Raw genomic sequence first — 18,068 nt, 5'->3', positions numbered from 1 at the left:
CCGAACCATTCGCATTTCCACCCTTTCCAGCCTTCGTTGCTGCTCTACGTTCATTACCCATGTCTCGCTCCAATAAATCATAACACTTCTCACACATGCAGCATACACCTTTCCCTTCAGCTTCAACGACACTCCCCTCCTCGTCAGCACGCCACTCAGTTCCCGAAACTTCTTCCATGCACACCTCACTCTAGCAACCGTTGCCGAGTCTGATCCACCTTCTCCATTCAGCATGTCTCCAAGGTAACAAAATGTTTTCACACCTTCCAGCTGCACGCCGTCTCCAAGATCCAACTCAACATTTCCTCCATCTGCAGCTCCCTCTGTGCACACCTTACACTTGAATGTAGCTGCCACACTGGTGAATGACCCTCTCAAACCACTACATTTTTGATGAACCCACTCAGCGCACATTGTAAATTGAATGGAGTTTACTCCGACCCTTCCTGCACATAGCACATGGCCACTTCCCAGTTCTTTCCACCTCACCACATGCTTTACCACTTGCCATCACCTTTGTTTTTCTGATATTCACCTTCAGACCTTTCGTCTCCATACATTCCTTCCACTTGTTCATCTTCTCCTTCAGTCCATCCATATTTTCTGCAATCAACACCAGATCATCTACATACAACAACTCCCATGGTAAACCCTCCTTTACGTTCCGAGCCAGTACCTCCATCACAGCTACAAATAGTAGTGGATTTAGTACCGACCCCTGATGCACTCCCACCTTCACCTCAAACTCACCATTGTTCCCGTCCTTCGTCCTTACAGCTGTGCACGCTCTTTTGTACATTGCCATCACTATTCTGATCAACCATTCCTCCACTCCTAACTTCCTCAATGCCCATGTCACTACTTCACGTGGAACCCTATTGAATGCTTTCTCCAGATCAACAAACCCAAGAAACAACTTCTTCCTCTTCTCCATGTACTTCTCCTGCAACTGCCTCACAATAAAAAGCGCGTCTGTCGTTCCTCTTCCTGGCATAAATCCAAACTGCATTTTGTCAATCTTCACTTTCTTCCTTATCCTCCTCTCCAACACCCTTTCCAATACCTTCATTCCATGCTCCAAATAACTTTATCGCTCGATACGAGCAGCAGTCCAGAGGGTCACCTTTCCCCTTGTATAGAGCGACGAGGGTACGCAGTTCCCAATCTACTGGAATGCGGCCTTCTTTCACCACCAGATTACAGATCTCTGTGATTCTCTTCACACCCCAATTTCCCGCTGCCTTCAACATATCTCCCACAACTCCCGTCGGCCCTCCCGCTTTTCTACTCTTCATTGCTTTTATCGCTTCCTCAACTTCCTTCTCGGTTATCTTCTCTGCTGGTCCTAAAACTGGGTTACTCTCTATGTTGCCATCCCATTCATTCTCTGCATTCAACAGTATTTCCATATATCTCTTCCATCTTCCTTTAATTCCATCTGGGTCCACAACGATTTGTCCCACTTCATCCTTCAAGCAACTCAACCCCATCACATCACACCTCTCTTTCACTATCTGCTTTGCAATCCTGAATACCGCTCTCTGACCATCTTCCAAATCCAAGCGTTCTCCGAACATTTTCCTGCATGCCTCCTGCGCCTTTGCTACCTCTTTCTTTGCAGCCTTCTTGGCTGCCTTATAACTTTCGTGCTCTTCCTTTTCTGCCCCCGTACCCTTCGCCTTCTGCCACTCCTTGAACTTCTTCCTCTTCTCGTCAATCTTCTTTCCAACTTCATCATCCCACCACCATGTTTCCGAGTGCCTCGGTGGTCCTTTTGTCCATCCACATACCTCACCAACTGCTCCCAACAGACTATCTTTCATTGACATCCAACCGCTTTCAAGCTCAACCACATCATCCTTTTCCATACTCAGCCTCTCTTTTAATGCCTCCCTCACTGTCACCTCTTTCAACCTCCACACCTTCATTCTCGGTTGGTACTTCACCCGCCGAGCTCTCCTCGCACCTTTCACCCCCATGTCGCAGACAACCAAGTGGTGCTGTGAAACAGCCTCCTCCCCCGGGATCACCTTTGTGTCCCGGAGGTGCCCCCTATCTTGCCTACGCACCATCAGGTAGTCAACGGTTGTCGTCGACCCACCTGACGTGTATGTAACAAGCTTATTATCCTCTTTCTGGAACTGAGTATTACAAATCAACACAACAACTCAATCAGCAAACTCCAAAATCCTTTCACCTTCTCCATTTCTCACACCATATCCGTAACCCCCATGAACTCCCTTAAAACCGTCCATACTCCTTCCCACATGTCCATTTAGGTCTCCTCCTACCACAACAACTTCCTTATCTTTCATGTTTTACATCAGCTTCTCTATCGCACACCAGAACTTGTCCTTCTCTTCATCGCTCCGACCAACCTGCGGAGCATATCCAGAGATGACGTTCACCAAGAGCTTTCCAATCATCATTTTCACCGTCATCAACCTTTCACTCACTCTCGTCACACTCACCACACTGTCTACAAACTCCTCAGAAAACAGGACACCAACACCATTCATGCCCTCCGGGCACCCTTGCCACACAAACTTGTATTTCTGTCCCTGCCTACCCTTCACCATTCTCACACCACTTCCCATCCATCTCGTCTCCTGCACACAACATATATCCACTCTTCTTCTGACCAATACTTCAACCACTTCTCCTGATCTCCCTGTCATTGTCCCTACATTCCATGTCCCAAACCTCAGAACCCGATCTCCACGTCGGGCATCAGACTTTTCGTCGTCATAAATGGAGTGATTTCCACCCTTGCTTCGATTGGGTTCCCCACCTTAAGTTTTGACGAGAGGGAGTGGGGTCCCCCACGGGGTACTTCGGGCTGTACCCTGCCCATATGTAGTTGTAATTGTCATGGTTCTCTTTTTGAGGCAATGTTTTTATGGCCGGATGCCCTTCCTGACGCCAACCCTTTTAGTCGCCTCTTACGACACGCAGGGATACGGTGTACCTATTCTAAACTGGGGTACACACCGGTATGACCACAGAGGTGGGAAAACACAGAAAGTTACCCTTATCGCCCTGACTACTTAGCACTTCCTGTCCTCGTACAGGAAACACATACGCAATTATCCCGAGATACGCCTACACATACTAACTTTAAGGTACATAGTGGGTTCTAGCTATCGCAACATCCCGGAGCATTCGACCTCCACAGATCTACCTACATCTATGTATTCCTCTACCCCCCCCCTGACATAACAATACTTATATGGGTTTGGCATGAAACATGGAGTCGATTACCTAACTTGTTTTTTTCCCTTTGTTTTTGAAATTTCGACTTCTAATGGCTCACTTTAAGTATGGTAGTGAATCTCTTCCACTCGGGAAATTTGGGACAGAGATGGGAGGTGATGAGACAAAGAGAAACCTGTTTCGTGCTGGCAATGCTCGTGCATGTGGAGTGGGTGCTCATTCTGGTGTGCAGCGGTCTGGTGTGGGGCATGTACTCGATGTGCCTTGTGTGCCAGTAACAAACACGTTCTCAGCATACCAGCTCATCAACAAACCATGACTGGTGCCACAAACCTGAACCACAAACAACACGCACACGGTGTGAGTGCTTTTATTACGTCCCACGGGGACCATTGAACCGTCTGTAGTGCACACCTATTGACGGACGCAGCCCGAGAAATGGTGATTTATGGTGTGTGCCCAATGGCTGGCAAGTGAGGAAAATTCCACACAACAGACAGATGTTGTTTTGTATATGGGCTTACCAGCCTATTCAGTGTTTTTTTTTTTGTATACTGAATCGAGGCTCGTGAAAGAGCTAACATTTATTTCACAAACAAATCAACCAGACAAACAAAATATATAAAAAGAGGGAGTGGAAGACAAGATGGGGAGAGAAGGGGAAGCACACAACCACAACATTTGAGAGCAGGGAGAAGTGTGGGAGGGAGAGGGCTTGGGGGGAGGAGGTGTGGGAAGGGGGGGGGGGGAGAGGTATAAAACACTAGGGGACCGAAATTAGCGGGGGTAGAAAAGATCAAGGTTTTGGATGGGGGAGGATAAGAGATGGTGGTGAACAGCTGTTTTAAAGACCTGGAGGGTGGAGTGGGATTGAAGAGAGTGAGGGAGTTTGTTCCAGAGGTGGGAGAAAAGAGGAATGTCCTTGCAATGACCCAGTGATCTCATTTGTGGGCTGCATCGATTGACTGCTACAGGGAGGAAAATTTCATCTAGGGACAGATGTACAATGGTGAAGGTTTAAGAATGCAGGAAGGTAGAAAGACAGGATTTAGACACAGACACTGGAGTGAGGGTGGGGGACAAGTCAAGATACTTTTAAACATGTGCTTGACATGCTCTATCATTCACAGAAACTACATCACACTTATATTAACACGTACTATGAAATAACTATTTTAATATATCCCTCTTTTCACCCCCTTGACCAGATCCACAACAATATATTGTTGGAGTCGTTGGGTTCATCCATTTGCCCATCTCAAATCCCGGAAACTGTATCAAAGCGATCACAGTGGCCAACTAATTTGGTTGTTCTCTGGCCAGACCACGTGTCCACCACGATACCATACCAAGCGGGATGCCCCAGCCAGTAAATGCACCACTCTTTTTCGTTGCCATATGCCTGATATCTAACAACAAGAAAGTGGAGTAATTGGGCATATGGCACGGTCTCGTTATGAATGCTAATCACCCATATCCAATTTGTCATTTTTAATGGGCGTGCATAATTGCAATCGCAAACGGAACCACCCAAATTTATTTGTGGAGGTTTTAAAATGTAATTGGGAGAATGTGACATAGGAACACAAAGTGAAGCAATCAATCATGAACAATAAACACCTCTTAACCCTCTACTTAATTCATGCCCACAAGTCAAATGAACAAAAGGGAACCTTAATTATCTAATGTTAAGGCCTTAGTCATTCCACAGCAGATAGGCAAGAGAATGAGACAGACAAGATGGAAAATGCCCTGGCTGTGCCTGGCAGGAAACAGCTTGACCTCCTGGTGGAGATACGAGCTGGCAAAAAGGAACAAATTATGCTGTAGTCCATGCAAGAGGAAGAGAGAGAGAGAGAGAGTGAGTGCGATTGCTGGGTGGGGCTTGGTGGATACCACCACAGCAAAGGGAAGGGTGGTTCAGGGGGAAATCCCTCAGCAAATCACATGCAAGTTCCCCGGTGAGGTTTCCAGCAAACCCTTTATGCATGGATTACACCCGCTTTTATAGCATCTGCCCTCACCCGCTCTGATGACCCACTTAACCCCTCCCATCTCAGCTTCTATTGGTCCATTACCCAGTTTTATGGGTGAGGGCACCACCCATCGATCTGTCATTCAGATAGTCCTCCTCTGTCTTCAGGACCGAAGCGTGGCTTTTTCCACCCAAACTTACACGTGATGGCCTATCAGGTCGTTTTAATCACACACAAAAGACAGAATACAAAGGTAAGAACATTAAAAGGGGGGTTTCCAGGGATGGTGGTTTTAGACACAAACATGGGGGAGCAGGTAGCAAACATCTTCCTAAACATAAAACAACGCATATCTTATATCACAATAAAATTACCTCACACTTATTCTAATACATTCAATATGGGAGATAACTAAACGATCCTATGCAAAGTTAGCCCCTATAAGTCATTCCCACAATGATATATTATATTTACCTATTCATTTAAGACTAGGCGAAACCCGTGGAACATCCACGGAAGGGAGGATGTGGTGTATGGATAGAGTGTACCATTATGGATGGCATAGGGGATTTGCTTGTCCGAGTAAGAGTTAGGAAGAAAGATGAGAATGAAGAGTGCGTATATGAACAACGTATTTATTGCAATCGTTAGCGTACACCACGATCGACGACACCGGCGCAAATGCATGCTCTGGATTGTCCACTCAGTGGACGGCTTGCTTTCGCCTTCGCCTGTCCAATCAGCGGACGGCTTGCTTCGCCTTCACCCAGCAGACGCCAATAAGATGGCGTCGTATCGGCAGTTAATCGGATGCTTTTGGGCCCCAAAGTCGACTAATTCAGATTTTTCGAGTATGGCTGTACGTGATAAACAAAGAGATAGAAATTATGGTAAACCCACCTGATGAGGTTAGCGTACACCGCGATCGACGACACTAGCACAAATGCATGCTCAGGATTGTCCACTCAGTGGACGGCTTGCTGTCGCCTTCGACTGTCCAATCAGTGGACGGCTTGCTTCGCCTTCACCCAGCAGATGCCAATAAGATGGCGTCGTATCGGCGGTTAATCGGATGCTTTTGGGCCCCAACGTCGGCTAATTCAGATATTTCGAGTATGGCTGTACGTGATAAACAAAGAGTTTGTTTATGAGAAAAGAGAGAGAGATCTACGCGGTTCGTAGATCGTAAATCCATTAGTGCCGTGGGCATCGGGTCACTGGGTGCGGCGTAAAAGGGATAACAAAGTCGAGTCCTTACGCTATTATTATATAGACTAGCAGAAACCCGTGAAACATCCACGGAAGGGAGGATGTGGTGTATGGATAGAGTGTACCATTATGGATGGCATAGGGGAGCGCTCATGGGATCTTCTTCTTCCATTAAGCTCCAAATTTTTCTCTTTAAGTTAAGTCCAATCAGTCCTCTCTGCTCGAAGTGCTCAGGCCATGCCTTCCCGCTCTCATACTTTTATTGCCGTTCAGTGTAGAAAGGGATTGACATATCGTTCGTCTGTTTCAGCTCGTTATCTTTAAGCTTCCTTACGTCTCACCACCTGCTACACCTCTCTGAGTTACGAGGATTTATGCAACGCACCCCGAGTATCGCAACGTCACTCCATTTAACTTTATTAAAATGACGATAAAGACGTGAAACCCGTGGAACATCCACGGAAGGGAGGATGTGGTGTATGGATAGAGTGTACCATTATGGATGGCATAGGGGAGCGCTCATGGGATCTTCATCTTCCGTTAAGCTCCAATTTTTTCTCTTTAAGTTAAGTCCAATCAGTCCTCTCTGCTCGAAGTGCTCAGGCCATGCCTTCCCTCTCTCATACTTTTATTGCCGTTCGGTGTAGAAAGGGATTGACATATCGTTCGTCTGTTTCAGCTCGTTATCTTTAAGCTTCCTTACGTCTCGCCACCTGCTACACCTCTCTGAGTTACGAGGATTTATGCAACGCACCCGGAGTATCGCAACGTCACTCCATTTAACTTTATTAAAATGACGATAAAGACGTTTCCTTATATATCCTAATTTAAAATGTTCAAGGGAATAAAAAGACCATTTGGTTCACACCACCCATGTTCACACCACTCGACTGTCCAATCAGCGGATGGCTCGCTTCGCCTTCACCCAGCAGACGCCAATACGATGGCGTCATAAGATGGCGTCGTATCGGCAGTTAATCGGATGCTTTTGGGCCCCAACGTCGGCTAATTCAGATTTTTCGAGTGTGTCTGTACGTGATAAACAAAGAGCGCGGTTCGTAGATCGTAAATCCATTAGTGCCGTGGGCATCGGGTCACTGGGTGCGGCGTAAAAGGGATAACAAAGTCGAGTCCTTCCGCTATTATTATATAGATGATTTCGGCAATACTGCCTTTTTTAATAACATTTTAGTTCCCATCTCAAAATTCCCTGAGGCAATGAAGAGTCAAGCACAAGGTGTGGACCACATGTAGACCACAGATGGGTCAGGAAAGATGACTACCTCCTGAAGGTCATTATTGAGCCATTTGGGTTTTTACTGACACTTGTGAGCTGGAGGAGCATATAAGTGATGATGTTATTTTCCAAGTTTAAATAGGATTTGTTAAAATTTGTTTGAAGTTTGTTTGTTTGCTTTTCCCTACCGTTTGTGTAGAGGGTACAGGGAGGCTCTTTTTCGAGTTCTATCGCCTCATGAACGAAGCCAAACCAAAGGTGGAGGAAGACCGGATGTTCTTCTGGCTTTTTGAGAATGTTGCGGCCATGGGCAACAGTGACAAGAGAGACATTTCTCGCTTTCTCGAGGTGAGGGAGCAAGTGTCTCATCTACTTGCCGGGTTACAAACTGCTTTGACAATTGCCATCACACACTGATCCACCAGGTTAGCTGAAAAATTCAGCTTAAACTAAAACAGCATGTGGTAGAGCACATACCTCCGCTCGGCTCAACAGTTTACGTTTTGTATCCCACTGATATGTTGGATTTGGATTCGGACTTGAACCAAAATCTAATCACTTCTTCTTGTCACCTAACCAACGCATTCACCAAGTCTCGTCCGAATCAGTCTGTAACCTTTTGAGACATCGTGCTATGTATCGGTTTTAGCCCTTTCACTTAATGGTGAAGAATCACTTAAAAATTATCAAACCAATTTTTCCTTAGCACACACCGAACCTCAAACCAAGTTTCATCCAAATCTGCCTGCAATGTTTTGTAATATCATGCTATGTATATTGTATAGTCTTTGGCCCTATCTCTCAATTATGAAGATGAAGGAGCTGGGGCTCCCACGTCGATCGGAAGAATGGACGCGACAAAAAGCTGGAATTCATCCGAGTTGCTTTAATCAAACCAAACACTCAGGCACTCTGAAAAGCCCGTTTATCGGGCAGCAATATATATACATATTATCCCGGAGCGTTTGCCCAGGAAAGGCGAGAGGGGCGTGGCCCAGCGTCATGGCTGCGGCCTGGCAAGTTGAGGGCGAGCCTGCCCGGGCGTCCTGGACGAGCCCGGCATGGTGATCGCTCCGCGTCCTTGATAGGTGCAAGGCGATTGTGAAAACCCAGCGGTAGCCGCTACAAAGAATCACTTTAAAAGAAAATAAAATTATTGTATCCAGATCCGGATCCGGATCTTCACAGAAATCGAACCAATTCTTCCTTGTCACACGCCCAACCTGTCCACCAAGTTTTGTCCGAATCCGTCCATTTAACTTTTTGCGACATACTGCTCACAGACAAACGAATAGACAGACAAACAGGGTTGCAAACGTAACCTCGGTCCACATTCGGCGGTGGAGGGAACTAGTAGGCTCAATCCCCGGGCCGCATGGTGTCCCTTGGAGTCAACTAGTAACCTTGTCCCCTTATCCCTCTCCCACCATCCCATCATATCATATAAATAGATGTGTGGTTACTCACAGTTAATGTTACTCTTAAACTGAGCATGAGGTTCACAACAGGGTTAATCATGTTTTGAAAGGAAATGGCCAAATATTATTGTATTATTTTATATTATTAAAAAGTATTATTATAAAGTATTCTTTTGAAATATATATATTTTAATCGGTTATAATGAGGGGCATTCTAAAAATTATACAAACGAGATACTATAGTCCAGAAGGATCCGTGTTTTTCAATATATACAGTAAATGTAATTATTACAGAAATATATGTTTTTTATATGAAATATTGTTATACTTCATTTAGCATCTCTTGGACTATTGTGAATATCTCATTCATAGACATTTTGAATGTCCCAAGTATTGTATAGTATTACTAAAGATTTCCCAAACAATAAAGCACGTGACAAATGCCAAGTGTTTGAGAGTGGTGTAATCCCTGGCAGAGGGCAACTCAGGCCTATGAACTTGCTTGGCTGCAGACAACTCAAGCCCACTGTCTTTCTTATTATATCCACTACAATGAGCTAAACTTATCACCAATCACAGCTACAGATAAGGCAATGAGCCAAAATAAATACTCATCCACATATCATGGAATGTGTTAGAATCCCAAAAAGTAAAATTACATTTAAAGATCTTTTGCGCTCTGTGCTGTCCATTAGTCGCAAACAAGGCAACAAATTCAGCCCATCATACACTCCGGGGCAGAAATATCAAAATTGAATCAACTGTGAGATTATCACAAGCTTCAGAGGGTATTGAGAGGCAAAGTGTTGTGAAATTGCACATTGTAATGGTCACCATCTTGTACTATTGTCACAACGTGACATCACATGGAAAAATCATTCGTGTAGCATCTCCTTTGGCAGGTGTCAGAAGGTGGAACAGATCTCTTCTAGGGTCCAGTATAATCCTCTTCTTTTTCCAAGGATCATTGAGGATATCATCGTTGTGCGCACGCACACACACACACACACACACACACACACACACACACACACACACGGTGTTAATTTTGGATGGGGCAGAAATAAATTAAATAGCAACATTTTACACATTAAAGTGATCTAATTGAAGTAAATTTATTCTTTTTCAAAGTCTAATTAATGACTTCATGACCTTATACCTCCTTTACGACACCCTCTGGGACCCCAAACATTCCACAGAAGGTTATTATATTTCCTTTTCGTAAAATATGCAACCGTAATGGTTACTAAACGCTGTCGTCCTGTCATGTGACCACATCCTCAGCTCTGATTGGTGGATGTTTGTGAGGGACATACATACATACATACTTATGTATGCTATTCCAGACAGCATTGCCCTACAGGCTACACCGTAAAAACCGGCTCTAACCAACTTCGATTACATGTTTGACCTTCCCAATAGGATGAATAGGAATTTAGGCCACCCTGTGTATGCCGTGTGAGCTACCGGCCACCCTGTGTATGCCGTGTGAGCTACCGGCCACCCTGTGTATGCCGTGTGAGCTACCGGCCACCATGTGTATGCCGTGTGAGCTACCGGCCACCCTGTGTATGCCGTGTGAGCTACCGGCCACCCTGTGTATGCCGTGTGAGCTACCGGCCACCCTGTGTATGCCGTGTGAGCTACCGACCACCCTGTGTGTGCCGTGTGAGCTACCGGCCACCCTGTGTGTGCCGTGTGAGCTACCGGCCACCCTGTGTATGCCGTGTGAGCTACCGGCCACCCTGTGTGTGCCGTGTGAGCTACCGGCCACCCTGTGTGTGCCGTGTGAGCTACCGGCCACCCTGTGTGTGCCGTGTGAGCTACCGGCCACCCTGTGTGTGCCGTGTGAGCTACCGGCCACCCTGTGTATGCCGTGTGAGCTACCGACCCTATATATACTGTGAGACGTGGTGTAAAACAGAAGATGTTATACCCATTAGCTTTTCAAATCGACTTACACATTTGAGACAATATCACTTTGATTAAAGACATCTCACAGTCTTTGAGGCTCTTTGAGAGCCACATTTGCCTATCACTGACTTAGACAGATTCAACTGTAGAACCCTAGAGCTTTCACTAACTACTTGTATCTTTATACTTGCAAATTCGACAAAGTTAGAAATTGACTTTCACACGTCTATTGATCAAGCTAATAGAATAATAAAGAGTATTACAGATCACATTTTAATCAACCATTTGGTGATCATAATACTGTTTTTGGCTTTTGAAATATCCTACACACTTTAGTGTGGTCTTCCAAACATTAGGAGATAATTTTGTTTTTTGAGATAATTTAAAACTTTTTGACATATTGTGACAATCATTCTGTGACTCAGAGGCCAGATTACCAGTACAACCACTTCATAAATAACAGGACATTGATCATAAATGATTTTTCATCACTGCTCAACATTGTTCTTCATGCTGCCTCCGTCCGTGAACATATGCGGACAGTGCAACCCAGTGATGATTGATGCCAAAGAAGTCTCTGCTGCTCATCGTGCTCGATACTTCTGGGGAAACTTGCCAGGAATGAACAGGTGATGCTTAATATTGTCTCTGCGGCTCCCCAAACGTGCTTAGAAAGATCATCTTCATGGTGTCTATTGAATTACTGTTTCTATTCAAGTTGACAGGCCTGAGCAAATGGAAACAAAGTTTGAATAATCATTATTCTCTTCATATTCTCTCTGCAGGCCTCTTGTGGCTACGGCAGTGGACAAGCTAGAGTTACAAGACTGTCTAGAACATGGACGGATGGCCAGGGTAGGGCTGAAGTCATGTGACTCAGTGGTTTTGTTTTTCAACCTGCGGATATAGCTTCAACTATCACTGTATTTCTACATTATTTTCGTCCATGTTATTTTTTGTATACTGAATCGAGGCTCGTGAAAGAGCTAACATTTACTTCACAAACAAATCAACCAGACAAACAAAATATATAAAAAGAGGGAGCGGAAGACAAGATGGGGAGAGAAGGGGAAGCACACAAACACTTGAGAGCACACAACATTTGAGAGCAGGGAGATGTGTGGGAGGGAGAGGGCTTGGGGGGAGGAGGCGTGGGAAGGGGGGGGGGGGGGGGTGGGAGAAGTATAAAACACAAGGACACCAAGGACTTCCAGGACAGAAGTTGGTATTTCAAAAAAATTGGAATTGGGGTGAAATTAGTGGGGGTTAGCCCATTTATTCACAAATTTGGCTCTCACGGGTGATGCTTAAAACTTTGAAATTAAATTCCATGTAAACCTATGCTCTTTGCAATATCGAAGGGACCAACCAGACCATCCATCTATGTCAACATTTTCAAGTGTTTGTGCGTTTCTTACCTCTCCCACTGAAGGTGGATGGAATATGTAAAAATAGTTTTCACCCCTGTCTGTTTGTTACTTGCAAAATCGAAGATTTTTCAAGTATATTGGTCGGTTGAGTTTGTTCTTCTGTTTATCTGTTTGTCTGTCACTCGCCTACAGGTCACAATTCTAAACCGATCCTCATGAAACTTCACCATTCACCAAGTTGTAGAGGTCGTCACAAGTGAGAAGCCTATTGATTTTGAGATCAAAGGTCATCTGGAGGTCAAATTTCTAAAATTGCCATTTTTCATCCAATTGAATTAAAAATTGAATAGCATTTGTATATTGAGTCACTAAATTGATAAACTAACTATTTTTGAGGTCAAAAGGTCAAAGGCCAACTCAAGATCAAACTTCCAAAATCATCAATTTCCATCTGAAATAACCGTCAATTTTCATCAGATTGACTTGAAAATTCAACAGCAATTGCATTTTACCTCACTGAATTGGGAAACCAACTATTTTTAAGGTCATAGGGTCAAAGGTCAACTCAAGGTCAAACATCTAAAATCATGAATTTTCACCTGAAAAATCATCAATTTTAATCCGATTGACCCGAGCTTTGATTAAGATCGTAAATTTTAATCTTGATGAAAATGACAATTTGATGTATCCGTGGCAACTTTTTTGGAAGGGAGCGGTGGATTTTGCAAGTATCGTGCTCTGCATGACGTCTTCTTGTTTTTCTGTCTGTCTGTTTGTGAACAGGATATCTCAAAAAGGTGTGGATGGATTCAGACGAAATTTGGTGGAGAGGTTGGGTATGTGACAAGAAAGAAATGATTAGATGTTGATGAAGATCTGGAACTGGATCTGGATTTTATAATTTACTAAGTGATTCTTCACCATTGAGAGATATGGCTAAAGCCCATATATAGCACCATATCTCAAAAAGTTATGGATGGATTCAGACGAAACTTGGTCAACAGGTTGGGTGTGTGACAAGGACGAATTGGTTCGATTTTGATGAAGACCTGAATCAGGACCTGGATACGAGAATTTTTAATGATTTTAAGTGATTCTTCACCATTGAGTGATAGGGCCATAAACGATATATATAGCACGATGTCACCAAAAGTTGTTGACGACTTATGACAAAACTTGGTGGATGAGTGAGGTCTGTGACAAGAACAAGCCCATTACATTTTGGTTCAGGTCGGGATACAGATCCGGCCAATCAGTGGGATACAATGTGGTGTAATACAATAATGTCATACAATAATAGTGGCCTATCAGTGAGCCTCGTCCTGGAGATGGGTTGCTATCTTTATCAAAAACTCTCTTCCTCACTCTCCCTGCACTGCCCTCTCCCCACCTCACCCCCAGGAGTACCTCTGGCTACGGCTTCCCCTTCGCTCCCACCTTTTGTTCATATGTGTGTTGTACCGTCCACCAAACAGTGATGACTCCATCTACATCTCCCTGTCTGATAACATGGACCAACTTCTATCGACTCATCCCAACTCTCTCTTCCTCATTTGTGGTGATTTCAACTGCCATCATGCCAGCTGGCTGGGTGTGGGTACCGCTCTCACCAGTCATTGCACCTCAGCAAAGGACTTCTGTAACTCATTGGGACTGACGCAATCTGTCAATTTCTCGACCCGGATCTCAGTCAATGGAGTATCTTCTCTTCTAGACTTGATTATGATAAACTTCCCTGCAAATTGCTCCTGCTCTTCTTCTGCTCCAATCGGTTCATCTGACCATATGCTTGTTAAAGTGGGCATCTCTCTGGCCATTCTCAGAGAGCCTCCTCAGCTTCGACGAGTCTGGCATTTCACTCAGGCCAACTGGCACGGTCTACAAGCAGCCATAAATCGTCTGGATTGGTCTCCCATATCCACTGCCTCTGACATCAACTCAACCTGGGAATTCTTCCAAAGTAAACTGCTCTCTCTCATGCACAGATTTATCCCATTTCGTCTTCAGTTGTCATACCCTTCCTCCCGTCCATGGTACACGGAATTTTGTGGTGAGGCACTTGCCCTGAAACAACTTGCCTTCTCCTCCTGGAAGGCAAATGCAATGGAAATCTCATTTAAATTCACAAAGCCCAGAGCAAGTATGTGTCTACCCTCGGAAGAGCCAGGAAACAATATCTATCTCCTCTCAAGAGTGAACTCTTAAACCTGTCTCCCTCTTCCAAATCCTGGTGGCGTCTTGTCAAATCTGTTTCTGGTGTTTGTTCCCCCTCCATCTCCTCCCTTACCTCAAACGTCTGCACAGCTGACTCCGCACATGAAAAATCTGAGTGCCTCAACTCTGTGTTTGCCTCAAAATCTTGTGTCCCAAACCTGTCTCTCTCTGTACCCACCGTACCCAGTCGTACCCAGCTGCTCCTGGACTCTGTGTCCTTCTTTTCTGACAAGGTGGAGAAGTTTGTGTCAATCCTCGACACTGATTCTGCAACTGGACCAGACGGCATCAGCCCACGGGTCCTAAAATCCTGCTCTGCCGCTCTTTCAAACCCTCTCTCTGTTCTCTTCACCCTCGCTTTTGCTCAAGGTCATCTGCCATCAGCTTGGAAATCAGCCAACATTTCAGCTTTCCACAAAAAATGAGCAAAAACAGATCCTTGCAACTACAGACCAATCAGACTGCTCCCAATTATCAGCAAAGTCATGGAATCCATCATTGCTTTGGATATCAAATCCTTCCTGTTCTCCAATGGCTTGATCTCTGATCATCAATATGGATTCAGACCAGGTCACTCTACTCTGGACATGCTGCTTCTGCTGTCTCAACAATGGATGGAGGTCCTCAATGTCAAACAGGAAATTAGAGCTGTCTCCCTTGACATATCACGTGCCTTCGATACGGTCTGGCACCCCGCTCTGCTCACCAAACTCTCCTCCTATGGTATCCATGGGAATCTCCACGCATGACTTGCGGACTTCCTCTCTGGTCGTAGCCAACGTGTGGCCCTGAATGGATTTCTCTCATCTCCCCTTCCTGTCCAGGCTGGAGTTCCCCAAGGCAGTGTTCTGGGCCCTGTGTTTTTTCTGGTCTTCATCAATGATCTCTCCGACTCTCTGGAAAATCCTCTCTATCTCTTTGCTGATGACTCCACTCTCTGCTGCTCCATACCTCATCCCTCAGATCGGCAGTCTGCAGCCTCCTCACTCTCTGCAGACCTGGACAAAATCACAGACTGGTCAAACAAGTGGAACATGTCTTTCAATCCTGACAAATCTCACACTCTTACTATGTCTCTCCAAAAAGATCATCTGGAAAACCCTCCCATCTACTTTCTCAACAATCCTCTCCAAGAGGTTCTGTCACTCAAGCTCTTGGTTCTCACAATCTGCCATGATCTTTCATGGGAAAACCACATTTCCAAGCTGGCCTCCAATGCCAGTCGCCAACTGGGTATCCTCCGTCGTGCAAAGTTTTTCATTGGCACACCTGAGCTCCTCACCACATACAATGCTTTCATCCGCAGCTCAATGGAATACTGCTTTTCCCTCTGGGCTGGAGCTGCTGCCTCACACCTACCTTGGCTTCATACTGTTGAAACCAAAGCTTTCAGAATCATTGGAATCTCCCGCGATGAAGCTAACTCTGAGGGCCTTTCACTCACTCACTGCAGGCAGATTGGTGGTCTTTCTGTCTTCTACCGACTCCTCACTGGCCTAGGTCCCCCAGCTCTGTCTGTGCTCTGTCCCCCAAATACTCCTACAGGTCGTACAAGATCTGCCTGCAACCCTCTTCTGGTGAAACTGCCAAAATCAAGACTCTCTGCTCACCTTCACCCTTTCATTCCTCTTTTCTCCCGCCTCTGGAACAAACTCCCTCACTCTCATCAATCCCACTCCTCCCTCCAGGTCTTTAAAACAGCTGTTCACCACCATCTCTTATCTTCCCCCATCCAAAACCTTGATCTTTTCTACCCACATTAATTCACCCCAGATCCACTTTTCTGAAATACCGACTTCTTCCCTGGATGTCCTAGCTGTGTCAATGTGGTTTTTTTTTTTTACTTCTCCCACCCCTCCCCAACCCCCTTCCCATGCCTCCTCCCCCCAAGCGTTCTCCCTCCCACAGATCTCCGGATGTCCCTGCTCTCAAATGTTGTACTTGTGTGCTTCCCCCTCTCTCCCCATCTTGTCTCCCGCTCTCTTTATTTTGTCTTATGTGTCCGTTTGTTTTTTTTGTCATTAATGTTAGCTCTTACACGAGCCTCGATCTTGTATCCCAAAAAAATAAAAAATAAAATAAAAAATGTAAAATATTCAGCCTGGCAGAGATATGCTCTCTTGAGAGTGCTGTTCTCGTTACCTTTGCCATCGAAGGTGGACGGAGGTTGTATTTCCACCCCTGTCTGTTTGCCTGTAAGTGTGATCTCAAAATATTGTGGACAGATTTGGATGAAACTTGGAGGACAGGTTGGGTGCATGACAACGACTAATGGATTAGATTTTAGTGAAGATCAGGATCCGAATCCGAGAATTTTTTAGGTGATTCTGCACCATTGAGAGATCGGGCTAAAAATGATATACTGTATGGCATGATATCTGAAAAAGTTGTGGACAGATTATGACAAAACTCGGTGGATGAGTTGGGTAGATGAAAAGAACAAGCCGATTAAATTTTCGTGAAGATCCTGACACAGATCCGGCCTATCAGATCCATAAAACGTCAACTGTTCAGCCTGGCAGAGATATGCGTTCTACCGAGTGCCATTCTTTAGTTTTTTGTGTGTTTCTTTGTGCACTTGGTACATTATTCTTTCATGGCTGAACTGTAGCACCTCGAGGCCCCAAAATTTTTTTTGTAGGTGCTTCAGAATCTGGGCAAAGTTTTAAGCTTCCACACATTGGCCTTGACATCTGTTTTGAGGCCACCAAAGACCGCTATAAGTGTGTATATTTGGTTGTGGGGGTCAGGCAGTGCTGCTACCCGCCTGCAGGCAAAATGTAACCACTATGAGGCCAATAAGTCCATAGCTTTTCAATGTCCAACACGTTCCGAAACCACCACGAGGAAAAGCCCACCCATCCGGGCAGTGCCGAGTATCCCCTCTGGCCAGTGCCAGGTAGCCCTCGCTGTAGTTTATTACATGTGCAACCGAGAACAACTCACTCCCAGCTTCTGTGCGTACCTAATAAATAGATGTTAACTTTTATTAATCAATATATATTTACGTTAACTAATAAAAGTTAACATAAATATAGATAGGTTTAAATTGGAATTAGATATGTACTTAGAAGCATTGGAGAGAGGAGGGTATAGGGATACTGGTGGGATCCTGAGGTAGCTCGAGGATGGATGGTGTGTGGCTGATCTTGTGTATTCTCATCCAAGAACTGCCTTCGCCCCCCCCCCCCCTCTCTTATCCTCAGGAAGAAAAACACAAAAGAAAAAAAATGCATATTTTCCTTTTTTAAATAATGAAAATAAATATATTCCCCTTTTTATTTTGTGGATTCCTCATCCACATTCCTCACCTCATTCCCCCAATTCAATTCCATTGTTTCAACAGATAAAATTGGTCTGGTGTTGATGTAGTACAGGTATGATGGGCCGAATGGCCTCCTTCTGTTTCTAGTTTCCTTGTGTAGTCTTGTGTGTAACTTTAACAGAAGAGCTTGGTCATATATCACACGTATTAAAAGGACATGAGGAGACATAAATCTATTTTCCATTTTAAATT

General features: G+C 44.9%; 1 protein-coding gene across 9 annotated transcripts in view; it reads left to right on the top strand.

Annotated features, from left to right (window-relative positions):
- The window catches only part of LOC137421761 (DNA (cytosine-5)-methyltransferase 3A), a 240,098-nt gene that overhangs the window by 170,165 nt on the left and 51,865 nt on the right, over nucleotides 1-18,068 (top strand). For 7 of the 9 annotated variants that reach the window (XR_013622675.1, XM_068108127.2, XM_068108125.2 and 4 more), the window contains 3 exons: nucleotides 7,835-7,983; nucleotides 11,511-11,596; nucleotides 11,753-11,822. Coding sequence is in view for 8 of the 9 variants with exons in the window: in XM_068108127.2 (XP_067964228.2) it covers nucleotides 7,835-7,983; nucleotides 11,511-11,596; nucleotides 11,753-11,822 (305 nt within the window). In the remaining variant the exon portion in view is untranslated. Of the gene's footprint in view, nucleotides 1-7,834; nucleotides 7,984-11,510; nucleotides 11,597-11,752; nucleotides 11,823-13,120; nucleotides 13,174-18,068 lie in introns of all 9 variants that reach the window. The other 2 variants (XM_068108129.2, XM_068108130.2) reach the window with 2 other exon arrangements.

This window comes from Myxine glutinosa, chromosome 2 (genome assembly GCF_964187855.1).
Source record: "Myxine glutinosa chromosome 2, kmMyxGlut1.1, whole genome shotgun sequence".
In the NCBI taxonomy this organism is placed as follows: Eukaryota; Metazoa; Chordata; class Myxini; order Myxiniformes; family Myxinidae; genus Myxine; species Myxine glutinosa.
This window is presented reverse-complemented; position numbering and strand designations above follow the sequence as displayed.